Source organism: Fukomys damarensis, unplaced genomic scaffold, assembly GCF_012274545.1.
Source record: "Fukomys damarensis isolate Sample0158 unplaced genomic scaffold, DMR_v1.0_HiC HiC_scaffold_13, whole genome shotgun sequence".
Taxonomy (NCBI): Eukaryota; Metazoa; Chordata; class Mammalia; order Rodentia; family Bathyergidae; genus Fukomys; species Fukomys damarensis.
Genome location: NW_022900925.1, coordinates 28,588,662 through 28,615,222, shown reverse-complemented (window position 1 = coordinate 28,615,222; position 26,561 = coordinate 28,588,662). Strand labels below are relative to the sequence as shown.

The window sequence follows — 26,561 nt, the reverse complement described above, 5'->3', positions numbered from 1 at the left end:
AAAAAAGAAAAAAGAAAGACTGAAAGCTCTAATTATTAGAAATAACTAATTGCTTTTCATGGAGAGGGGAGTATAGTATATGGAAGGAGATTATATTCTCCTACCCCAGAAAGAAAAGTTTTTTTTAATGCCATTGCTTTATATATCTGATGCTAAAATATCTGATGATGTGACATTCACAGAGACAAAGTTAATATATATATATATATGCTGAGAGAAAGAAGCCAGATTTTTAAAACACACATGTTCTTGTTCATTTCCCCATCCCCGGGTCTGAGGAAAGGGGACAAGGGTCCAGGCCCTCAGGACCCCAGCTTTGCCAGGTCTCAGCCCGAGCTTCTTTCCACAGGGTCATGAAGTTCCGGGAACTCTGGGCCAATGGTTCCCAAACTGCAGGTGCCCCAGTCTGCAGGGAGAGCCTGTGTCACTGAGCTGCGGTGCCAGCCCAGAGCCGGATGCACAGAGCTTATGGGGCTTGGGGTGTGCAGGTCTTACACTGCCCAAGGCCCTGGGGCCGCCTGAGGCTGCGGTCGGTCGTACGCTCTCTACCAAGCCGCAAGGGAAGAGGGGCACTCGGACAAGAGAGGGTGGAGGAAAGGCAGGGGCGGCAGCTGGGGCTGGAACCACAGGAAAATGGAACCACGCAGAATATAAGTGGTCAGATTTATCAATGAGAAATCTGTGAGGTGAGGCTTAGCGCTCTTCCAGGAGAGTTTGCAGGGTTGGGGAAGGGCCCTGGACTCCGTGCGGCATCCTGGCTCCCCGTGCAGCTAAAACCCCCACACCCTGACTCGGTGTGAAGGCGCCTGTCCCGCTCCCATCCGCTCCCCGGTACCCCCGGGGTAACACCCAGATTCCTTACTTGCCCCCACCACCACTGGCCCCTGCCTGTCTCGCAGCTGTGTCTGGCCACACTGGCCATGGTGAGGCTGCCCTGGCCTTCAGAGACTCCTGGAACAAACCAGGTCCCTCCCCACCTCCAGATCTCTGCATTCACTGCAGCCACCACCTGCGACAGCAACAGCTCCCGATCCTGCACCCCCAGCCCATCTCCCACCTCCCTGGGAAGTCAGCCTAATGTGCACACAAGTTGGGGTGTGTTGACACCCCACATGAGTAGGGGATGCTCATGGCCCACACACAAACATCCTTTAAGACACCCGCCACGCAGGAGTGCATCCGTCCTTGTGGGCCCTCGTTCCCGCAGAAGTCGCCCCAGGTCAGCCCTGGTCTGTCCTGTTCAGAGACCCCAGCATCCTCTGTGATGCTTGAAGCTCAGGGAATAGGACAAATGAGTGAGAGCCAGAAACCAAGGGCAAAAACATGCCAGCATCTGGCATCAAGACACTGGCCCTGGCAGAGCTGCAGGGCAAGGGTGAGCAGGGGTTTGGAGCAAGTCGCGAGAGGCTCCAAACGGACACCTGCACACAGACGCGGTCTGGGCCGGAAAGGCCTCTCCTCTGTCTTTTTCACCTGGTCCTCTGCACTTTCCTTTCCTGCCCCAGCTTCAAGCGGTGCCTCCCACTTTGTGTCTCCCCTCTGAGACTCAGGTACCCAGAAAGAATTCGAAATTCAACACATAGACATTCACTGGGGCCACCTATATGCCTGGCACTGGGCTAGGCGTGGAGATAAAATACACAGAGGCTGTGTGGCCAGGCTGCCACTCCAGCAGGGGAAAGCCTGCTGACCAGCTCCCGTGCACCAGCATTGTCAGTGGGCCTTGGGGAAGACGCACAATATGGGACTCACGCAAGGGCATTCTGGGTCAAGTCACCTCCTAACCTGATGGCTTTATGACTCCAGACGTCATTCAACCTCAAAGAGCCACCTCCATAAGATGAAACTCATAATGATCCACACCTTGCATCATGACTGTGGGAAATTAAATGAGTCAATACAGTGAAGGCATTCAGCAAGGGAACTGGTACTCTGTGAGTGTGTGTGTGTGAGTGTGTGTGTGTGTGTGTGTGTGCACGCGCGCACAAAATTTTTTAATTTTTACTGGTACATCTTAGACATACAATGAGAACATTCAAGCCGGGTGTGGTGGCACACGCCTGTAATTCCAGCACTCAAGAGGCTGAGGCAGGAGGATCACTGTGAGTTGGAGACCAGCCTGGGCTACATAGTCAGTTCCAGTTCAGTCTCAACTACATAGTGAGACCCTGTCTCAAAAAACAAAACAAAAACAAAAACAATGAGAACATTCATCATAGGGAACTTGTACCCGTACACGATTTATCTTGCTTCTTCTCCCCCGGTTCTCTTTCCCTTCTTTCCTTTCCCCCTCCCTCCTCCCTTATTCCTTCTCATTTGAACATTTTCTTCCCATCTCCCGGTATCTACTGTACATCTTGGTCCTTACTTAACACTTTCGGTTTCTCACACCAGAGAAACTATTCGATATTTACACGCGTGTATCCAATTTATTTCACTTTCGTGGCCTCAAGGTCCATCCATTTAGCTACAAGTGTCTCAAGCTCACCCTTCTTTATGGCCGAGGGGCACTCCATTGCATTAAACAAAAATCTTTATCCACGCATCAGTTGATGAGCCTTTGAGTGCCTGGTACATTTTAAATGCTCCGTGAAATGTTGGTGGCCGTTTCACATAAGAATCCCAGCAATCTGTAGGCCAACAGCAGTATCCTCAGCGAAGATGAGGAGGTCAACAGACTTGGAGAGATGAAGTGACTCACCTAGTCACACCTAGCTCAGGATGAGCTAAACTGCAATTAGGATCTGCCTCACTCCAAACTAGGTTTCTTTGCAGGACACCACCTTGCCCCCAGGACCAAATCCAGCCACTCACTTTTGTTTACCTATTGTGCATGGCTGTTTTACAGATACAGCAGCACAAGACCTGGTAGCCCCAAGACAAAAATACTTTACTAACTGGAGCTTTGCAGAAGTTTGACAGCCACTGATCCAAAGTGTCACTACCTGCTTATGTAACTGTCTCCCCACAGCCCAGTAGGTTTATTGGAACTGAAATCTTATTCATCTCTGAATCTTTAGAAAGATCAAGGATGCTTCCTCAGGAGGTGCTCAGTGCTGGTTAAATGAAATAAGAATTGCAGTTCCCCCCAGAAGTCCTTATGCCCTCCCAATCTGATTCCAAACTCAAGGGCCGGGGATTTAACTCAGTGGTTCTGTCTCCTGCTTCACAAGCGCAAGGACCCAAGTTCGATCCCCGTTACAAAAAAAAGTCAAACTGATCCCAAACCCAGGCCATCAGAGCCAGTGCCCTCCGCCTGCTTCAGCAAGTGTTTGGTGTATCAGTTGGTGAGCCCATGCTCCAAGGCCCTGACTTCCTCTCCTCCTTCAAAGGCCTGGAGCCACCTCGCACTGCAGATACTCTCTCTGTGCCTGTGCCTGGTCTGCCGTTAACCTTCTCAAGACTGATGCCTCTGAGTACAATCAATATGTTTTTTAAAAATTCCAGCATTATTCCTATACCCACCAGGATAACCAACTAGAAAATCAAAATTTCGATTTTAAGAAATTTCTAGTTGTAAATTTTTTGGTTTTGGTTTTTCTGAGACAGAGTCTCACTTTGCCATCCAGGCTAGCGTTGAACTCATCATAATTCTCCTGCTTCAGCCTCCAACATGTTGAGATTAGAGGCATGAACCACCATGCCTTGGCAATTCCAGTTATAATTCTAAAACTTCTGTAAATAAGTATGTGGAATTGAGGCTAACAAAGATATGCATCATCTTTACAAAGAAAAGTATTAGATAGTAAGCATGGACATTTGAAAATGGCCTAAATAAGTGCAGAGATAGACCATGTTCATAGATTTGGAAATTCAAAAAGATGGCAGCTCTTCAAGTAGGCAGGTGACCCTTTTCTACTCAGCTCCCCAAACAATCTCTTCCTCTTCCCTAAATAAAAGATGTTTTTAATGGAAGGATGTTATCTCAATTAATAAAATAATATCCAAAAAAATTTTTAAGTGATAGCTGACTTAGGAGATGGCTTCTCAATAAAGTAATTATCATAAAACATGTTGAGCAGGGCCAGGGATTTAGCTTAGTGGTGCTGCCACCTGCCTCAAATGCACAAGGTCCTGAGTTCAATCCCCAGTGCCACACACACACACAAAAAGTGTTGAGCTAGGAACTATTATTATTTTCACTTTACAGAAAGGGAACTAGGACCCAGAGAGGTTAATCAGCTTGCCCAAGGGCACACAGTTAGTCTGTGGTGCAGCCAGGAAGTGAATGCAGATGGCTCAGCTCCAAGTGTGGACCCTGAACCCTGCTCCCTGCTGCTGTCAAGGTGTCCTCTGGCACTGTCCCTCTCAACCCTCCTGCCTTCGGAGCAGCTGTTGTGAGTGAGGGTAAGGGGAAACAGCAGCACTCTCACTGTGAGCTGCAAGGTGTTCTGGGAAATGGGGCAGGAAGCTAGGAAGCCGGCTCTATGTGAGCGAGAATTTTCTCTCTTTCTATAAGGGGCTTTTGCTCTTGGTGCCCGGGCCACAGGCAGGCTCCCTAGCACCTCAAGGAAGCTCTTCCTTCAACTGGATACCAGGCCCTTGACCCCGCCGAGCCTGGTGCATTTTCCTCCTGCTTTTCTCCATTTGGGACCTGCTAGTCCCATTCCCTTGCATTCTGTCCCTCATGCCCGTAGCCAGCCCCTACTTCCTACAGAAAACCCCAGAAGCCAAGTGAGGAGGTGGCCTGAGCAGGAGTCTTCTGGCTGCCTCTGCTTCACGTGACCTGGGCAATCCCTGTGCAGAGCGGCAGTGTACACGGAACATTTCTGGAACTCAAATGATGCCTCACTGGGTGAGGGGTGCAGTTGTACCCCAATAGAGACACATGCTCAGGTCTCTAGGAGCTCAGCTTAGAAAACTACTTATTCAAGGCAGAAAGCTATCAGGTGTAGGGCAGAGGTTAGTGTATGGGGGACTCAGCATTATGAAAGGCTTCTCAAACTCAAATCCCAGCTCCTCCACCCTGCAGCTCTGTGGACTGATTAAGTAGTCAAAATCATGGCCTCCTCAAAGATGTCCACGTTCTAATCTGGAACCTGTACATAACGTTAGCATCTGTGGCAATGGGAAGGGAAAATTTCAAGTGGACTTAAGGCTGACAGTCAACTGACCTCAAGATGGGAGATTACCCTGGATGTCTGAGTGGGCCCAGTGTGACCCCGGAAGTCCTTAAACATGAAAGAGGGAGGCAGAAGGGAAAGTCAGAGGGATGTGATGTAAAAAGACTCAACTCAACACTGCTGGCCTTGAAAATGGAAGAAGGGCATCAAGTTAAAAAAGGCAGGCAGGTCTGGAAGCAAGGAAGGCAAGGAAACATTCACCCCCAGAGCCTCCGACAGGAGCACAGCCAGCCGACACCCCGATTTTAGCCCCTTGAGGACTTCTGTATTGGACTGCAGATATAAAGCATGTAAGATCATTAATTTGTGCCAAATAATTTGGTATGGCTGAGAGAAAAGGAATATATTACCTAAATTCCATAAATCTCATTTTTCTCATCTATACATTGAAGATACCCATATCCAGTGCACAGAGGAGGTTTGATGATTAAATGAGGTATTGCATGGGAACAAACCTAGTACAGGTTTTGCCTCCATATCCTCCCAGCTTTATTTACTTTTTTTTTCTTTTAAGGGTTGACACAAGTAACTCCATTTTTATTTTGACAACCTTCACATTTCTCTCACCTTACTATTGAAAGGTTCAGTAACTTTCTTCCTAGACAGACCTACCCAGCCTCCTTAGCTAGGCCTTCCTCCTGGGGTGGACACACTTGCTTATTTTTTTGGAGGCTGCCGGATTTTCCTTTTCCTGGAACCGTTCAGCCCACCCATCTTGGCCTTCCCACTCTCTGCTGTCATGGTTTCCATGGAAAAGTTTCCCCACACGCACACCCAAAGCCTCATGCGCTCATAGGTGGAGCTTTGGGAAGGTGATCAGATCATGGGGGCATGGAGCTGACTTCCTGTTACAAGATGGGCCCTGATTGGAGGAAGCGGGTCACGGGGACCTGGAAGTGTATATCTTCATCCCCAGCTCCTCCTCTCCCTCCCTGCTTTCTGACTGCCCTGAAATGAGCTGCGTTCCTCTACTCAGGTCTTTCTACCACACCGTCTCCACCCTGGAGCTGGCCAGCTGATTATGGGCTGTAACCGAGAGCCAAAATAAACCTCTTCTCCTTTAAGTTGTGGGTGTCAGGTATTTTTGTCCAGCAGCCAGAAAGTAACAAGGGAAGCTGGTCTTTGATTGTTCAGTCTCTGACTCTGGGACTGAGACAGTGTGATGGAATGTAGGAGTAGCACCCCATTGTCCCCAGGAACCGTCTTCTTTGCCGAAGACTAGGTGTGCATCTGGTTTTGAGTCATGATCCTTCCGCAAGCTAGGTGTAGGCAAATCTTCTCTTTACACAGAAAAGATGGCCCTAGTGCCCAATTATTGGGTGTCCATATTTTCATCGACTCATGTACCCAGAGAACAGTCTGTTTTCTGATATTGGATTCCCAAAGACAAACGAGGGGAATCTCCACCCTCTTCAGATAAGGAAAGGAAGGAGGCACCACAGAAAGGACAAGTAACAACAGCATTTATTAGTGCAAAAAGAGAAGAAAAAAATAGATAACCAAATCTCAGCAGCCCTGAGTAGGGTGCCTCACTTGAATGAGCGAGACTCCTCCAAAATCCTTGGGGTTCCCAGCTCCTCCCACTCCAGAAAAGATTCCGATTCTGGCCACACTTACAAACTAGTAGGAAAGCCTTTGGGGCTGTGCGCTTTAAGCTATTGGTTGCAGTGATTTATGAAGATTAATAAAACAAAGCAGAATACAGATTGGCCATCCATCCCCAAGGCAACCTTTGGCACGCCCAGGAGGGCCACAGCTTCATGAGGCCTGAAGATGTCCCTTTCCGTGGTTTAAATTCAGATGGAGGAAGGAGCCTTGTCCTGTTTCAGCATCATCCAGGTCATTGTTTATCAAAACTGGAAAAAAAAATCAAGAAAATACTGTCAGGATGGTGACAGTGGCAGTGGTGGTGAAAGAGGAGGAGCTGTCATTTCACAGTTGGGGAAAGAGAAGTCAGGCATTTTCCCCCTTCCTGTCTGTGACGAGGGAGCCCGGAAGCCCCCTGAGGAACCGTGTGGAGGGGCCTCGCCGCCCAGGAAACCCCTCTCGCCCACCTTGCACAACAGCAGTAAGGGCTTCCATTCAAGGAGTCTCACTGAAACCCGTCTCCACAGGCAGCCTTACCCCATTTTACAGATGCAGACGTGGAGACCAGAAGAGGTGAGGCAACACCCCCAAGGTCACAGGGAGGGGACAGAGAGAGCAGAGCCCAGCTCTGGCCAGTCCCAAAGTCTCCACAGGACCTGCTTCCCGGAAGCAGCCAAGCAAGAGCTTCCGGTAATGGAAGATGACAAAGTTCTTCCCGGGAATCAGGAGCTGGCTCCAGGTGCACAACAACACTGAACAGATGAGAGCCCCAGGCTGGAAGGGCCCAAAGAGGGACGTCACCTCCACCTCCGTGCCTCACTTTAAGAACTTCCAGTCCACTGTCAGCGGAGCTGACTCTAACTCTCGGAGAAAGCCCCTCACAGGGGCTCCACACATGGGAAGGACCAAGCAGAGCAGCCACAGAAAGCTCACAGGACTTGGAGCTGTCGGGAGCCCCCCATAGCAGCCTCTGCCTTCCTCATGCCCAGTTAGCTCCTCCAGAAAATGGGGTTAAAATACATGCCCTCAAAGATGCAGGGCGCTGCAAGGTCCAGGGGAGGAAATACAGCGTGCTGCTCCACAGGGCTGTCCCTGTGCCAATTCACAGTAGCACAAAGCAAAGACCAACAGCCATGTGAGATTGCTCTGTAGCACCGAGGATAGGCCATCAACTGGGTCCTGTCCTCCTTGGTCCATGAGAACTGCAAAGGAGGCATGAAATTCACCGGGCTTAAGGTCTAACGAGATTTTCCACCTTGTGTAATAGGATTTGAAAGCGGGGGAGAAGGTGGGGACAGATAGTCAAGGAGAAGCTGTCTGCCTCAGCTAGGGACAGGGGAGCAAAGGCAGGGTGTTTGGGGTGAGCAGAGCCAGCCAGGCAGGTGAGCCGTGCAGTTGCTGCCGGAAGGCTATAGGGAAGGGGAGGATACCCAAGAGGGACGGTGCTGGTCCTGGTGATGGTGATAACTGGGTAGGTGCCACAGCTCGGGTGGGTACTGACCACAGGCCGACGGACCCAAGTCTCAACGATCCAGCTTCGGATTTTAAAGTCACCCTTTCTGCATGGTGAATATGGTTCCATCCTTCCCCTTGTGGGATCTCTTGGTGACCCAGCAGGCTCCCTGGGCTCCCCGCACTCCTCAATTCTCACCTCCCACAACCCCTGCACAACTAGGGTCCCCATTCCCAGGGGTCTCCCAGCCCAGCGCCCTCCGGCAAAGACGGCCTGCCACATACCCAGGGCCCAGCCCTACACCAGGGGCACCGTGTTCCTGTCACAGTGAGGCTTGCAGTGGGGGTTCAGCCAGTGCTCCAGGAATTGCTCCTCCGCGTGGTGCTCCAGGGCCAGGAGGTGGTGCAGGTGCTCCTGTGGGGACAGACAGTGGCCTGAGGGGGACTGCCCGGTGTGGGGACAGTGGGAGTATCGGGGAGTCACTCCATGGGGCCTTAGGAGACACAGGTAGAGCCCTGATGTTAAATTCCATCCAGAGGCCTGGGGTGGGGCTGGAAAATTTGCATTTCTCACAAGTTGTTGCCCACCTGACTCCACTGTCCCTGTGAGGACCAGAGAAACTTACACCAAGAGAGCTGTAGAAGGTTCATAGCACGCTTGGTGTGGAGGTGCACACCTGTAAGCCCAGCACTTGAGAGACTGGGGGAGGAGAGTCACGGAGAGTTTGAGGCCAGCCTGGGCTACAAAGTGACTTCAAAGCAAGCCTGAACTACCTACTGCGACAGTTTCAAAAAAGAAACAACAGCCAGGTGTGGTGGCCCATGTCTGTAATCCCAGCACTCGGGAGGCTGAGGCAGGAGGATCACTGTGAGTTCAAGACCAGCCTGGGCTACATAGTTCCAGGTCAGTCTCACCTACATAGTGAAGCCCTGTCTCAAAAGAAACAACAGCAACAACAACCAAAATATCTGTAGCAGCAACGACTCTGCAAGAGCCAACTTCTGTGAACATGACGTCATACCAAGTATCCACTGATGGGAGACTGGGCCAAGAGGCGATGGTCAGTCGCACCATGGGATGTCATACAGCAGTGAACATAGCTTGTTATGGCTACATACAACAGAGGTGGCCTTAGAAATAGCATGTCGGGTGAAAAGAGCAAGTCCAAGTAGACTACATTTGTAGTACAGTGATATTTTCACAAAAGCCACACCATGCATAACTAAATCAGGTAGCAGTCATGGCTCCATGCACTGGTGACCAAATCATCTCTTTTACAAGGTAAGAGATAACCAGAAGAAGGTAAAGCTGCTGTACTAATATCAAACAAACTGACTTTACAACAAAACACATCAGTAGAGGGGCATTTTATAAAAACAATCTGGCATTTCCTCAAAATATTAAACATAGTTATCATGTGTGCTCCTCGGTGTATACCCAAGAGAAGTGAAAACGAATATACAGCCTTGTTCACCACGACCAAAGAGTAGGAACAACCCAAGGGTCCATCAACAGATGAATGGATAGATAAGATGTGTGTCTTCCACGCCATGGAATGTTTTTCCATTTTTATTTGTATTAGTACGTGTTCATAGTACATAGTGATGGCCTTCGTCCTTGGCAGTTGGTACATGGACATAATACATCTTAATTCTTTTCATTTCCCCTTTTTTCTTCCCTCCTACAATATGGTGAGACCTTGAGAAGATGGTGCTAAGTGAAAGAAGCCAGGCACAGCAGTCACGTAGTGTGTGCGATTCCGCCTCTGAGAAACATAGCCAGCCCTCCGCACTGACGTGTCCACAGCAGCAAGCTGCTCCTCGCCCTGTCCCATGTGCCTCTGTGCCCAGCACCTCCCAAACCAGGACACCGAGCCCCCCTGACTCCCTCACCCTCAAGCTCACCCTAATCTTGAGCATAGGGACCTTGAGTTTGTCTCCTGCGCCATTTTCCAACAAGCTCCTCTGTCCCACTGCTTCTGCAACTCGGGTTGCACAACATCCACCGAGGCTGCTGCGGCCTCCTGGTCCTCATCTGTCACTCGGCCGTGAGTTCCTACTACCACCCCTCCTGTGTCCTCGCAGTGACCCACCAGGGTTGCTACTGTCCTCGGAGGCCTTCACCAGCCCCTGCCTGCCTGCAGAGTGCAGGAGGTGACAGCCACATCCCCTGGAGTTTGTCTGAGACTCAGCCTTCTATATCTGCATATGCAGCCAACCAGACTTAGGCCTACAATAGTTGCCACCATACTGCATCTAAACACTTCCCTTGGTGACAATATCCCCCTCAACAATAAAATACAGCAGTGACTTACACTGCATCTATATTGCATTCGGTATCATAAATAACCTAGAGATAATTTAAAGTGCCCTGGAAGATGTATATAGATGATACCCAAATCCTTCTCTCTTTTATACAAGGGACTGGAGCATCCTCCGATTTTGGAATCTGTGGGAACTCTGAATACTTACAGAGTCTCTACTTGTAAGCCAGCAGGGGAGGGCAGCACCTTGTGAAGGATCTTCCATCTTCCCCGACTCTCCACAACACTGAGGAGCCCCCGTAGCTCTGTCCACAGCCGCCATTTAGCCTTTGCTAATCTCTGAGCTGCTCTAGAACTAGTTTCTCCCTCGGGTGGTTCACCTGCAGATACTGTAATGATACCTACTGCTCAGAGCCATGTGAGCAGGTAAAGCGACCCACTGAAGACTCTTCTGGCACCCAGGGTCGTGTTTTCTATCCAGCTGTCCCCCCAAAGCCTCATGCGCTCACGGTGGGGCGTCGGGAAAGTGGCTGGATCATGGGTGGGTGTTAACTGGATTAGTCTGCTGACTGGATTCGCATAGTTCTGGGTGTGGGTGATGAGAAGGCCCACTCCAGGTGTGGGTGGCACCAACCAATAGCCTTGCAGCCTGAATGGGATAAAAAGGGAAAGGAAGGCTTGCCGCTGGCTACCTCCTGCCTGACACACCATGAGCTGCTTCTCCTCCGTGAAGCCCCTCTGCCAAGGCCACCCTGCCACGGAGCCGGCCAACTATAAACTGAGCCCTCTATGAACTGTGCGTTAAAAGAAAACTCCCCCCTGTGGTTATCGGATACTTTGTCCCAGCAATGAGAAAGTAACTAAGAGGGAAGCCATGACCACGTGGAGGTCCACAGGTCTCAGGGTAGAGGGTATGAAAGAGCCCCTCAGACCTGGAGCCTGGAGTGGACAGCTCTGGTCCTGGAGGGCTGCCACCTCTGCAGAGCAGGGGAAACAGGGACGGATATCCCCGCTTCTTTCTCTTCCTGCCTTTCGTCTTCTGCGAAGCCAGGTTTGAGGGAATGAGATGAGACAGCTCACGGGGGTCAGCCTTGCTCGGATGGACATCTAAATGCTGTGCTTATGGGGTCTGAGCTAGTGCAAAAAAGTATGCATCAAACTGATCGACATAAATATAAGTTAGGTGATCCGAAGCAGCAGGCCATTCATCAGAAAAGCAGCCTTCACTTTGAGAGAGAGCAGACACACTGGATAACACAGTGTTTTTGACAAGGTTTAATTATTTGCACACATATCTCTATCAGGAAAAAATCTTAAACCATGGAAACCCTCTAATGGCTTTGAAAAAGAGCCCCGTTTAGAACTTTAAATCTTTGTGTCTCTAGAATGTTCTAGGATCTTTGCATCCTATCTTAGATATAGTCATTACAAAAGACAAAAAAGAACATGCAGTGGAGTGAATCATAAAGTGTCCAACTTTTCTGAATTTTTCTCTCCCCCGGGCAGTCTGAATTTGTTTGGTGATGGTTGTTGTTTTATAAAATACACAGGGAATCCTGGCAGGGCATCTCTGGGCCAGCCGGGGTGAAGGGTGGCTAGTGAAAGAGCTCCTTGTGGGGGACCCCACAGTGACTCCCCAGCTGCTTGAGGGACGTGTTTGTGACTTTTGGACTGAATTCCTGCCCTGTGCAGGGAGTGTTTGGCCAGAAGAATGGTACCTGGGACGGACAGGAAGGCGGCATGGAATCTGGTAAATAAGAAACAACAGTTCCCCAGCACATAGCTTTAGTTGTTTAACTAGTCCACGTAAGCAGCACGCTGAAGGGAACCCATGTTCCCTCCTCCTTGCCTGCCTGTTTGCCAGGAGGTAGGACATAGAGGCTGTGAGGTCTGGGTTCCCTTCTAACCCAGACCTGGCCCATATTGCTTTACCTCCCGAGCCTCAACATGCCACCTGTAAGATGTAAATTGCAGGAACACCACTTCACTGGTTAGTAAGACTACGTGAGAGCACACAACTAAAGCTCAGTGTCAGATAAGTAGGCTGCGTTCATCCCTCTGGACCATCCTCTCCCCTCTTTCACCTTGCCCTGTGACCCAGCTGCCATTGGCTTCCATTTGGGTTTATCCAGCAGGGTTTGGAGGGTGGGAGGAGAAAGGTTCCGGAGTATTTAGTTCCTGGCTCCTGGGAAGGTCCCAGCAGGCTGGCTCACGCCTCTCCTGCGGTCACAGCTCCTGGAGGGCTGTCCCTGCCTGTGCTAGGAACCATGCTTTCCCCCTACTCTTCTGTGCAGAGGGCCGCTTGACCCAGATCTTTTATTATTTCTCCTTGGTTTACCTGGATTCTGCTCACACTTTTGTAAAGAGCCTCTATTAAATTTCCCGAAGTTACCCAGTTTCCAAGGTGGGGAGCGGATGGTAGAGGATCTTGGCATACAACCTGGCACACGGTAGGAATCTAATACACGTCAGCTGATCATTGTTGCTACCGCCAGACAGACAAAATCTGAGTACACGTGGAGGTTATGGAGTTGAGCGTCTTTCCCAGGAACCAGTCCACAGGCAGCTTGCAATGTTGAACGAAAGCCACAGCAGCCTTCCTCAAAGTGTGGTCCATGCTGCCTAAGGGGTCCATGAGGTCAACACTACTTTTAGAAAAATCCTCAGACACTGTGTGCCTCCTTGCCGTACTGGCATCAGCACTGATGTATTACACAAATAGTACGTAAGTGCCCAGCGCCTTCCCAGGGATCCAGGCATCGGTACCCACTGTGCTAGTGGCTACTGGGTCCTTTACCACCTCTCACTCACAGGAACAAAAATACAAATAAAATGTTCCGGAAGTACCAGCTCCCCTGAGGAATGTGCTGATAAGGCAAGAGAGAGCGGTCCACCGAGAGCACCCAGGCAGCCCCGAGCTGCATGACCACTTGCAGTGGTTTTCATACGCAAGCTCATTTGTGCAACCGTGGGTGGCAAGGACTGAAGTAGCCATACTTTAGGTACATGTCTGGCATATACCTTGAAAATGAGCCAGCCCAGGTGTCACTCGAGGAAAACAACGGACAGGATTTGTTGCAAAATAATACAATCTGAGCTTTCAGGAGGAAGTTAAGGTTTTTGGGAAAACTGCATTTGCTACCATGAGGTTGGCCACTTTGGGAACAGTGGCACACACCTGAAATATCCAGCTACTTGGGAGGCTGAAGCAGGAAGATCGTAAGTTCAAAAGCAACCTGGGCAACTTAGCCAGACCATCTCTCAAAATAAAATTTAAAAGGGCAAGAAAGTACCTAATGACGGCACACCACTGGGTTTGACCCCAGAGAGAGTGACTTTACTGGTGAGATCACCGGTGATATTAACAATCCCACCAATAATATACAGCACCTTTTGCGATTAGAATACTCATTTGTGTCACTATTCATTTAATCCCTGTCTCACCCAAATATCCAGCCAGTGCTTTTCATTTGGTTTTGTTTTAAGAAATAAATTCTCTTTATGTTGCCCAGGATGATACCAAACTCCTTGACTCAAGCAATCCTCCTGTTTCAGCCTCCTGAGTAGCAAGGACTGTGGATAAATGTCAACATGCCCAGCCAGGTGATTTTTTTTTTTTTTTTTTTTTTTGTGGAAGGAGCTAAGGTATATCTGGTCTATGGTTTAGTGCCTAGCACAGAGTAGGACCTCAGTACAACTCTCTGGAGAAATGAATTAAGGAAATACCTGCTGTTTCACTATAATCTTACTAAATCCTCCTTGGAACATTTCTCAACATCTGCGTTGGTCTGCTTATTATAACAGCTGAGGCCAAAAGTACATAAAAAGCATCAAAAGCAATATCTATTTCACACTCCTAAACAGCAGCTGAAATCATCGTCGAAGAAAAACAACCAAAATAGACACACAGAGAGGACAAGAGAGAAACCAGCACTGGTTTCCATGACATCTTACTGTTTACTTAAAATGTTAGGAAAATGAATATGCCACAAAGGCCTAAAAGTGATCATTACTCAAAGATGAAAAGCCAAACTGCAAATGTGCTAAAAACCGCAAGTTCAACAATCGCATTGGCTGAGTTAGAAATGACCTGGCACTAATGATAATCTCAAATGTTCCTGGACTGAGAAAGAAGGGTTAGATGGAAAATAGGTTCTAATTTCTTTAGATTCCTTTTGACAAGGGGGGGAAAAGACAACAACACAAAGTATTTGTGTCCCGTGTCAGACGCCAACTGCCATGACTCTCAGTAAATAATTTCCCCATAACTGGAATGGAAAGTAATTTCCCAGTAATTAGAATGCAAGTCGACCCTTCCACTCAAGTGGACTCATTCAAGTAGAACCCAAGTAGACCTTTTTATGACACCGGAGAAGAATGATCATGAAAATTAAAAACCCATCGGAATCTGATCTGACAATCCAGAAGCGGACAGTTTCATCTATTTACCTATCACCTAGGCAGGAAGGTCCTCCCACCCAAGAAGACAAAATCCTTTCTTTGACGTTTGGGCAGAAGTAGAGGCCCAATTAACATTTTGGAAGAAGCACAAAGTCCTGAGTTCTATCCCCAGTACCAGAAAAAAAAATTTTTTTTTTCAAAGAATTATTTTACTCATTAGTAAAAGTAAGGCGATCACATAGGCAAGAGGGTGCTTCAGAATTTAAGCGGGGTGGGGGAGTGGCACACGCCTGTAACCCCAGCACTCAGGAGGCTGAGGCAGGAGGATCGCTGTGAGTTCGAGACCAGCCTGGGCTACATAGTGAGTTCCAGGTCAGTCTCAACTACATAGTGAGACCCTGTCTCAAAAAACAAACAAACAAAAAAAGAACTTAACAGGGGCACTCAGTTCTTCCCACAGCAGCTCAGCACTGGGCACAATTAGCATCTTGGCTACGCTGGGTCATCTTTGAGATCTCGGGGAATAGAAGGGTAATATAGTTACGATGCACATTTGTCAAGGGGCTAAACACGAAGTATATTTTACAAAGACTACTTACAACAAAGCCGATATGATTTATACTTGCCCCACAAGAACATTCCAGAAAAGATCATGGGCCAAAATGGCAGGCTTCCTAGAAAGCCAAATTCCCAGGCACACAAGAGCTTACGAACACAATCATAAAAGACATCATTTAAGCTTGAATGTCATCTTTTTAAAGAATTTCCATGGTTCACCCTCGCATTTGGCAAACAATGCTGCCCCTATAATTGGGGAATATAAGGAGATGTTTAATAAACTCAAGTGAGCGGATAGAAAAGATTTCTGAGAAATGACCTCCAGGTTCTACAGTTGACTTGTGTCCCACAGAACTGCCTCGGGAGAGGAGCAGTGGAGAAAGGAAGGAAAATAAGCATGATGAGAGCCGGGTGTGGTGGCGCACGCCTTTGATCCCAGCACTCGGGAGGCTGAGGCAGGAGGATCACTGTGAGCTTGAGACCAGCTTGGGCTACACAGTGAGTCCCAGGTCAGCCTCAGCTACATAGTGAGACCCTGTCTCAAAAAACAAAAAGAAAATAAGCACAATGAGAGTTTTTTTATGGCTCCTTCTAAATCAAGGCTTCTCGATTCCTGACTCCTTCCTAACTGTGCATAACGAATTTGCATGAGCCCGCAGGGCAGTTCTGACTGCCAGCCCCCTTCCGACGAAAGGCCAGTCTCAGTGGCTTCTAAGGAAGCTGTGGCATCCAGCGGCCCCGACACTGCGAGGGCTTAACAGCCAGCCTGGTGGTTCTCCCAGAATCCCCCGAGGCAAGAGCTAAGGGCCGTCCCTGTTTTACAAGTGAAGAAACTGAGGCAGAGAGAAACAAGTCCCAGGGTCGCAGAGGCAGTGACCTACTGACAAATGGGGGCCACCACACTTCTCACGCAGATTTGACTCCGACTGCACAGCCAGCTGCTCAGTTAAGGACATAACAAGCCTGCCAATGATTGGTACTGCTAACTTAGCTTTCAGTAAATCCGTGAAAAGGAAAGAAAACAAAAGGCACAGAGAGTGAGCTGATTAAACATAAGTACAGTATGTTGAAGACTTCTGGCACCTAGGGCATCATGAGAAAAGGAGGCCCTGGGCTTCTTTGGGCGACCCCTCCTCTCTAGGTGCCTCTAAATGAGCCCCCTTGGCTCCCACCCTAGCTGATATTCTGCTGCCCGGGGCTCTTCCTGGGAGTTCCAGACTGCACCGAGAAACCAGCGTTCTGCAGAACCTCAGAATATGACACGCAGAATGAACCTGCTGGGTCCGATTGTGGACCAACCTCCGCATTTCACAGATGAGAAAACTGGGCTCTCGAAAGAGGAACTGACTCACCCAAAATCCACATCTAGAGGCAGGATGCGGGTGGAAACGGTGCTGAGCGCCTCTTCCCGGCTCACCTCCACCCATCTCACTGCCAGGTCCCCGCGGTGAGACACAGGCCGTGGGAAGCCCTCCCGTTCCCTTGTCCTTCCGGTTAGAGCTCGAGGCACTCGGCCCACAGAAGGCACTGTCCCTGTACCAGACAGCCCGTCAGAGGGGCAGACCAGGCCGGGACCCTCGGGTCCCTCTACACGACGGGCGGCCTGAATGAGGATCGCCTCGCTGGTCCTTCCTTCCCCGTGCCTGGAGTTTGGAAGGGTACAGCCCACGCAGAATTCATCTAGGTGCCCCTCTTGATCAGCACCCACTACTTGGCCCTCCCTCTGTCTAAACAGCGTCTCAACAACTAAGTCTCTTGCTCTCCACACCTTTCACTTCAACACTGACTGTTTTCTAAACGCTTTCGAGTTCCCTACTGCACCACAGAGTCAGTAGCCCATGTAGTTGATCCCTCCTTGAAGGCCCAGCACAGTGGATCATTCTTAGCCTTGATACACACTGGTACTTCTAAGAAGCTGCAATGCCAATCCCACCACCACACACACACACACACACACACACACACACACACACACACACACACACACACACACAACACACACACACACACACACACACATCTAAGCCACCCCCTGGGAGTGAAACCTGGACATCAGATATTTTTAATTTCTCATGTGGTTCCAGCCGAAATTAAGAAACTTTTTTCTAGAAAAATATTACGCCTGGGCTGGGGATTGAGCTCAGTGGTTCTGCCGCCTGCCTTGCAAGCACAAGGACCCGAGTTCGATCATTGGTACCAAAAAAAGAAAAATATTTCGCCAATGTAATTGTTTGTCAGTGTAATTGTGGGTAAGAAAGGATCACACATGACGAGGAAGGCAAAACTTAAAAAAATAAAACCTAAGTCTTAAGTGCTAGACAAAACCCTAAAGGCCACAACTAGCGCTGTCCGCCACCTTCCCTTTAGTCCTCCTGTGGCTGTTGTTCTTTGCCCTGACAACTCTGTTCTAATAGATAACAGTTTCGCTACCTCCTGATTTTATGGGAGCCCGTGTTTGACATTGTCAAATACTCCTAGGTGACTATTGCTGGTGTAGATCAGCCACTGGACAATCACGCACGTTTCAATTGTCAGGTGGAAGTCACAAGACCACCTTTCCAAACCGGACTGTGTGCCCAAGCACCCTGGACACCAGGGATGAGCAGGACTGAGGGCTCTACCGACCAGGGTGGGAAGTGGTCGAGGGGTCAGCAGTCAGTTCTGTGTCACTGAGTCACCGAGAAATCAGGTCAGGCCTGGAAAAGACCAAAACAAGCAGGAGAACAGCCAGGATATCGGCAAAATTGCAAAGCTGGAGGCAAGAGTGTCATCGAGGGTTAGGACAGGGGGTAACCACGAGGTTAGAGAAGGAGGGAAGGGCTGACAAAGGAGGGACTGCGACACGCGTCTAGCATAGCTTGCAGGCTGATGGAGCAAGGGACAGTGAGGGGAAGAAGGTAGGGAGTGGGAAGGCGACCTTCAAGCCCACCTGCCGTGGGTGCCTAAGATGCAACAAGGCTGTTACTCCACGGAGCTCCACGGAGCTGGGTGCAGCAGATTCAGAGCCACTTCGGGTTAGCAGCACCTGGTACAACAATGACTGCTCTGCAGGCCCCTGACCCACTTCCCCTGACACCACGCCCACAGCAAGGACCAGGTGCCACCACCCCACCCCTGATCCCAGCCATCAGCCTCCCTGTCTCTCCTTCCTGACCCACTTCCGGTTTCCCTGTCTATCTCTGTCCCTTCCGTCTGAGCCTCCTCCAGCTTCCTGTTTCTCTGCTGCCTTCTGGGTGTGAGAGTCCCCAGACTTCAGGCCTGGGTCTCTTCGCTTCTAATTGCTTCTAGGACCATCTGTCTAAAGCCCAGATCTATACTCCTCTGTCTGAAGACTCCTCCCGTTGTTCCCCACTGAACAAAAGAGGAAGTCCAGGACTGAGCTACGTAGCGAGGCCCCGTTTCAACAGAAGAAGAAAGAAAGGAAAGGCCGATTCAATGAAGTCATCAGATGACACCCGAGTCCACAGCCAGTGAAGGCAAACGTGGCTGCAGGTCCTCCCGGGCCTTGCAGACACCGCGAAAAGAAGCTGAGATGGTGCCCGGCAGGAGAGGCCTGGAGGGGACCCGGCCTGGTCCACAGAGAAACCTCCCAGGCACCCACCTGGGTCACAGTGCCTTAGCTTCCTTCACTGGGGTGGGGCAGAAAGAGCCAGAACGTCAGGACAGCTTGCTACACTAGGCAGGAGGACACTGTGAGCCCACGGGGCAGAGGTGAACCCCAGGAGCCAAGTCAGGGGAACAAGATCAGGCCCGGACCCAGAGCCCTCCGGCCGTGACAAAGGGTCACTGGCGTCAGCTCCCTCAGAGCCATTCCAAGTGACCCTCAGGAGCCCATTCAGGGTCCCCGGACTCCCACTGGCCCCACTATTTCTATCTGAAATACCCAGCTAAATACAATAAGTGAGTTGAGCTGGCACCTCCAGCAGTGAAAATATTTAGGCAAAGGGTGCAATCGCGGGTAACTACACCTAAGGCTGTCACAGGGTTACCATCTCCAGCCCATGCTGGGACCAGCACCAGGTTAGTGCAGAATAAAAGAGCAGTCGTTTATTCATTCGCAGACCAGAGGGGATTGGACACAGGACCTTCACACTGAGCTACATCCTCAGCCCTTTTTTAATTTTATGTTTTGAGACAGGATCTTGTGAAGTCACTAAATTGCCCAGGCTGGGTTCAAATTTGCAATCTTCCTGCCTCAGCCTCCCAGAGTGCTGGGGTTAAGGTGTGCGCCAAGCTAATAGCATTTGCTTTAACCTAGCCAGGGCCACACACTCACCCTCATTGGCTCATCAGGAAATCCAGGCTTGCTTGGCCTGTCCTGTCTCCGGGACCTCAGGAGCTGTTTGGCCTCTTTTTCCTTCAGAATTGGGCAGCCCTCTGAAAAATGCAGGAAAATCCTTAGGGTCTCACAGACCTGAGCTTCTTGCCCCATCTCCATGGCCCAAAGCAAAGCATTCCAAGTAGAATTTTTGTTGTTGTTGTTTGTTTGTTTTTCTGGTCCTGGGGATCTAATTCAGGACCTTGCACTTGGCAGGTGCAGTGCTACTGAGCTACATCCCCAGCCCCAGAAGTACAATTGTGGTCAGAACACAAAAGTTTGCCGGGTGTGGTGGCGCACGCCTGTCATCCCAGCACTCGGGAGGCTGAGGCAGGAGGATCGCTGTGAGTTCGAGACCAGCCTGGGCTACATAGTGAGTTCCAGGTCAGTCTCAACTACATAGTGAGATCCTGTCTCAAAAACAAAAAACAAAACAAAACAAAAAAAGAACACAAAAGTTCTTGCCCAGAGACCTGCCCCATTCCTCGGGGAGGAATTTTCCGTCCTTTTTCATAGCGTAGCAAACAAGGGTTTAACAAAAGCTGCACAATTTAAATCTACTTACCTATTGCAATGGCCCAGTCCTCTACAAGCCGGCATTAATTGATTAGCTGTGTTCCGTGAAATGTATTTTGCAGTTGTCTAGTTTCTCTTCCCTTGGGAAGAGTCTGCTTCAGTGGGATTTTCTTTTCTAAATTCTCACTTGACAAAATCAGGGACCGGGGATGTACCTTAGCAGCGCTGTGCCTGCCTAGCAAGCACAAGGTCCTGAGTTTGATTCCCGGCATTGAGAAGACAAAACAACCAGCTTACTCAAGAGACAAAATCAAATTTGTAGTTGTTCCTGGAAGATTCTCAGTCGCAACAAGATTACATTCAACTCACTTGTCAAACACCCCTCAAAGAAGAAATTATGGTAGTGGGATTAAACTGTTGGGGAATTGCATGCAAATGCTAAAGAATATTAACATGATAAAAGCATATCAAGTTTAGGTCATCTATGAACCGTAAAGGAAGGTAGAGTTCAGGATCTAGCAGCATTTTTGACTGGTTGGTATTAGTGCTCAAATACATTTAAAAAATAATAATACACCCCTCATGATGGCAGACCTAGAACTCTGCTCTTAAAGAACAAAAGAAAAAGCACTGAAATATCTATGCAATATATACTCTATATTATTTGAAATGGGAAAAAAAAGTACCAAATGCCCCATTACTGCAGCGTATCCTACTGGCCTGGAAACAGGCTGTGCTTTTGAGCCTCTCCCCACCTGACACGGAAGCCAACAAGGTGACGGCGGTCAGGAGCAGCGCAGCCAGGTTCCGCATCCCGGCCGCTTGCTTTCTCGGCCGCCTCTGGATGAGCGCTCCGGGCTGAGCCAGCAGCAGGATGTGCCCTGTGATGCTACCTGCGTGTGACTCTGCGTTCCCGGGAGTGAATCCTTGATCTGAATTCCTTGAATGCTTAATCCCAGGGAAGGAAATACGATTTCCAGAAATGACTGGAAGGCTGCGTGCAATATAGGTTTCATGTGGACAGAAAAAGATTGAATACGTTCTCGCAGTGGTTCCTGAGTGTTTATCTGTAGCATTTCATTTCACCGAGGTTTTGGGTTTCTTGTTTTGGGGTTTTGTTTGTTTTTTTGAAACAGGATCATCTACTACAAGGAGTTCGGGCTGGCCATGAACTCCAGGTGATCTTCCTGCCTCAGCCTCCCAAGTGCTGGGATCACGGGCTGCACCACCAAATCCGGTCAATTTCACTATGCTACTCTATGACATTCTTCCAACACTCACTCGTCAATCCAGTTTGAACCTTCCCTTCAGAGGTAGGCAGGGAAACTAGCAAGAGGCATCGTGCAGGAGGAAGTGTTCCCCAGCTGACTCTGGAGCTGGAAAGACCAGAGTTCGAATCCCATCTTCGCCTCTTACTTGCAGGATCCCTTTAGGTAAGTCAGCTACTCTTTCTGAACTTGTGCTTTCTCCTCTGGGAAAGAAGATAACGGTGCGTGCCTGTGGGGCTTGTGAAGGTGAAGGGAAGAGCTGCGGCCTCCATGTTGGCTATAACGCATGCACTCTCCACTTTCACAGATGGGGAAAGTGAGGTCCAGAGCAGTGTAATAAAGTTCAGGTTCACACACTGTGGATGCTGAGGGAGAGCCTAAGTCTTCCGTCTTCAAACCTACACTGCGTACTGGGCACGGCGGGGCACGCCTGTCATCCCAGCACTCAGGAGGCTGAGGCGGGAGGATCGCCATGAGTTCAAAGCCAGCCTGGGCTATGTGGGTAGGGGACCACTTTTTGGACACAGTGAAACCTTTAGGACTCGGGTCCTAGAGAGAAGCCCAACATCACTACAAGTACTCTCAGGAAAGGGGTTATGAGATCCACTTCCTTTTCTCTCTTTTAGTCCCCGGCTGGGGATGGAGCCATTTTACTCTACCATGCAGGCCTTGATGAGCTTCCTTGCCATGGGCTCAAGACAATGGGCCCAACTGATCGTGGACCAGAACCTGCCACATCCACGCCTCCTCACAGCGCTTCATACAGAATCTCTCAATACAACTATAAGCCACAGAACTCCAGACACAAGGCTGTTTTTGTAAAGATCAGAAAAATCTCAATATGCTGGAGTCCTCTTCAATCCATCTATAAATATCACACGGGCCAGGTGCAGTGGTGCACTGCTGTAATCAAAGCACTGCTTGGGAGGCTGAGGCAGGAGGATCACAAGTTTTAGGCCAGTCTGGGCAACTAAGCAGCACCCTGTCTCAAAAATAAAAAGGGTTGGGGATACAGCTCAGGGACAGAGTGACCCTGGGGTTGATCCCCAGTGCCAGTCAGTCAATCAACCAATCAGTATCACATGATGATGTTATGAAATATATTACAAATAGATCGGGAAGGGATGTAGCAAATATTTGGATACAGCTATCGAGAAAAATGAGCTGATGTTTCTGTGGCCACTTCGCCAATTCCAAAGAAAAGAAAACCTGATCTGTAGTTGTCAGAGTTCATGCTGATGCTGTGTAACTGACACCAAACCAAAATGTTCTGCCTGTTCTGTTGGTACAAAGACACTCTGAGCAGATTGCAAACCAGATCGCCCCCCCGAAAAAAATCATGCATTGTTAGCAAAGTTCCCTCACATGTTAATTCAATTTGGCCTTTGGTTTTATGCACTCATGCTATTAAAACCCTTCCAGTTTCATGTAGATTTCAAGAAGTAAGGAATTTTAAGAGAATTATTTAAGGAATATATATATATATATTCGTCACTTTAATATCTTGGGTTTTTATGTGCATATATATATATATTTTACATCCTTTTCTCTGTGTGATTGGATAGAACACTATGTTGCTTTGCTATATCAAATAAACACCTTCCATGAGCCAGAAAAATAAACCACTCCTAACTAGAAATTTCTAATGTGGATGATGTAAGCGGATTCCAAAAGTATTTTTTAATTTACTAATTTTTGTTGCTATCAAGACTGTTCAATGCCATCATAATATGAGCCACAGATGCAAGCCACATAGATAATTCAGATTTTCCAGCCAGGCACGGTAGCACGCACCTGAAATCCCAACTCTCAGGAGGCTGAAGCAGGACGGTTGCCATGAGTTTGAGGCCAGCCTTGACTATAGAGCAAGGCCTTGTCACAAAAAACACGCCCTCCAAAAATTTCCAGATAGCCACATGTTTAAAGGGTTAACAAAAAGATTGATTTTAAATATTTTACTTAGCACAGTGAGTTACCCAAAGTATTATTTCAACACGCAATCACTATACATGATTGATTTCAGGATGCTAAACATTTTTCGTCACAAGTCTTCAAAACCTGCTCTGCACCATGCGCATTCACATTTTCAGGGTTGAGCCACCCCAGGTGCTCGTGGCTTCCATGCCAGACATTCAAGCCACTGTCTCCTTTCACTCCACTTTCACTCTGGACCCCTGCTGGCCTCCCAGCTTCCTGCCTGTCTCTTCAATTCGTCCTCTATGCGGCAGCAAAAAGGATCTTATCATCACAAAACAGAAAAAGAAAACAGAAGTGTGACCTCATCATTTCTCTGCTTAATGATCTTCCTACCAGACTGCACAATAGCAGAGTCCTTACCATGCACTCCAGAACCCTGAGTTCTCTGTACCTACTCTTCTCTCCAGCCCTACTCAGTCTACTCCCCTCCAGTTCACTGCAATCACTTAGTTACTTTCAGTTTAACAAGCTCTTTCCTACCTCAGGACCTTTGCACATGCTCTTTTCATGACTGCATCCTCCAGGTTTCAATTTGAAATCTCTCCCATTAAGGAAAATCTGCTCTTCCTTTCCTGCCTACTTAATCAGATTTCCTCCCTTGGGCCACCACCATTGCTGGTCTTCTCATAGAACTCACCATATTATATTTACTTCTTTTATCCATCTCCTCCACTGAACTGTAAGCTCTAAGTAAACTTGTGTCACTTTGCTAACGGGCTAGAGAAATGACACTGAGAACTAGTCGTGGGCACCCTGAGATGCTGGCACAACGTCTAGGGTGGAAAGATATCCCTCTGCTGTGATACTGGCAGTGTCCTTCAAATGCCCTTCAGCTTGCCCACTGGGGATACCGCCCCAAAGGGGGGAGCTCTAGTAGAAGAAAGAGCAGGTCTTTGTGTGCACTCACTCTGATACGGAGAATTAATTCCTGGCTGCCTCGTCCCCAGTGAAGTCACAGTTGGGCTCGCAGTAGAAGACGCAATTCCCAATCAATCCACCAGGTGGCAGAGTAGACAGAAGAATCAGGGACACCCCGGGGTCTGGAGGAAGTAAGGCCATCAAGGATAACTAGAAGTCGCCAGGGGTCCCAGAGAATCACTGGGAGTGAGGAGACTGGTACTACTGTGCCTAAGACTAAGACTAAGATGTTTTAGTGCGTGCACTACCGCAAAGTTTTCATCGCACGCTAAGGCTTGAGAACGGTTACCACGGAGGAGGGTGGGGGGTACTGGGGATCGAACTCGGGACCCGGCAGCGTCGCTGAGCTACATTCCCAGCCCCAGAACTTTTTTTAATATACAAAGGTACTGAATTTGGAGACTGGGGCTGTAGCTCAGTACTAGAGCACTTGCCTAGCACGCAGGATTCCTAGGTTCGATCCCTACTAAACAACATATAAAGTTGTGCAGATGAAAGAAAGAAAAAGAAAAAGAGAAGGCTATTGAATCTACCCCAATCGAGAGAATTACATGTCCGTGTTTTTTTAGGCCCGGGTCAATTACACAAATTCTAACAGTTCCTGCCAAGGTTGTTTTCACCTTTATTATTATTATTATTATTATTATTATTATTATTATTATTATCTACCTTTCCACCTAGATTACAAACTGTATGCTGACCGTGGACATATCATTCTTTTCTAACTGTTAAAGTAGCGACAGCCACCGTGCACCCTGCATGCACGAACATTCACACACTGAGAGATAACCGCAGGCGGACGATAGGCTTGGGTGAGGTTATCAGCATTAGTCCTTCAGCGCAGGCACCCTGACTCTGGGCCGGACTGGCTGCTTCGGGCAATGGGGTGGCAGCAGATGTGACCAACCAGGGCATGTATAATAAATCTGTGAGGTGAATCCACTCAAGCCAGACCCACCTCGCTCAAGCAGCCTCCAGCAACTGCAGCCTGAAGCAGAGCCCCCATCATTCTGTAGACCCTCGAGAATAAGTTGTCACTATCACTATTATGCGTTATTGTTGTTGTTATTGACACCAAGGCTAGGGATGGTTTGTTATGCAGCACTGTCGTAACAGAAGCTGACTGATACAGAAGATTACAATCGGATGCTCGGTGTGTCCAAATCTGGATGCTACCAGGTCTAAGATATCAGCTGGGTCACCCTCCTGCTCCTCCTCCTTCTCCTCCTCTTCCTCCACCAGTTCTGCGAGAAGATCACGGAAAAGCAAATGACTACCTTCCTGCGCAGGCAGGGGTATCGTAGTTAAGGCTGTGGGCTGAAACATCCCCAGTTGACCTGGGCTTGAATCCTGGCTCTCAAATGTGTGGCCTGAGTTACTAGGAAACTGTGCACCACTGGCCAAATCTCTCAACGTTCCAAGTCACTGATGCTTTGCTGATTAAAAAGAAGAAGAATTATAGTCACACTGACCCCCTAAGGTAGTCTGAAACTTAAAAGCGATGGTATATTTAAGAGTGTAATGATTGGAGTCTCGCACTTGGGAACCATTATGGTTTCTAGTGTGACCATTACTACTTGAAAGTCTAATACTGTGCTTAGAAATCATTATGAAGATCACCATCAAGATTCCTCTCCCTCCTCTATGTGAAATCACCCTGATGTGTATTCATACACTCACTCCATTCTCAGACACGTTATGGAAAAGCTGTACAAAAGATTGTGAAGGACCAAAGGTGACACAGATTAATCGCACCTATCGCTGGGCGTGGTGGCGCACGCCTGTAATCCCAGCACTCCGGAGGCTGAGGCAGGAGGATCGCTGTGAGTTCCAAACCAGCCTGGGCTACATAGTGAGTTCCAGGTCAGTCTCAACTACATAGTGAGACCCTGTCTCAAAAAACAAAAAACAAACAAAAAAATCGCACCTATTAAAATACACAACTTATATGTTGTTGAAATAAAAAAAGGTGTCTCTATTAGAATAGAAAACATGCTCCCTTCTTAATGCGAGCTGCTGTGCCCCTCTCACATCTCGACCCTGTCCTGCCTGTGTGCCTGGTTCCGCTTTGCTTAGCCTTGGCAGGGTACACACCCATCACTTCCTGTTTGGAGCAATACAATGGCAAGATGTTTGGCTTTGGACAGGGCCATTTCCTGCCTGCTGTGTGCTTCTGCAG

At 48.7% G+C, this 26,561-nt stretch overlaps 1 protein-coding gene across 1 annotated transcript; it reads right to left on the bottom strand.

Annotated features, from left to right (window-relative positions):
- Nucleotides 1-6,720: 6,720 nt before the first annotated feature.
- CUNH17orf67 (chromosome unknown C17orf67 homolog) lies at nt 6,721-21,032 on the bottom strand. The gene is made up of 4 exons (XM_010620343.2): nt 20,975-21,032; nt 19,662-19,762; nt 8,448-8,577; nt 6,721-6,979 (listed from the first exon to the last, which is right to left on the bottom strand). The coding sequence occupies exons 1-3, from the start codon at nt 21,030-21,032 to the stop codon at nt 8,461-8,463; spliced, it is 276 nt and encodes a 91-aa protein (XP_010618645.2). The 3' UTR covers nt 6,721-6,979; nt 8,448-8,460.
- Between the last annotated feature and the right edge of the window lie 5,529 nt (nt 21,033-26,561).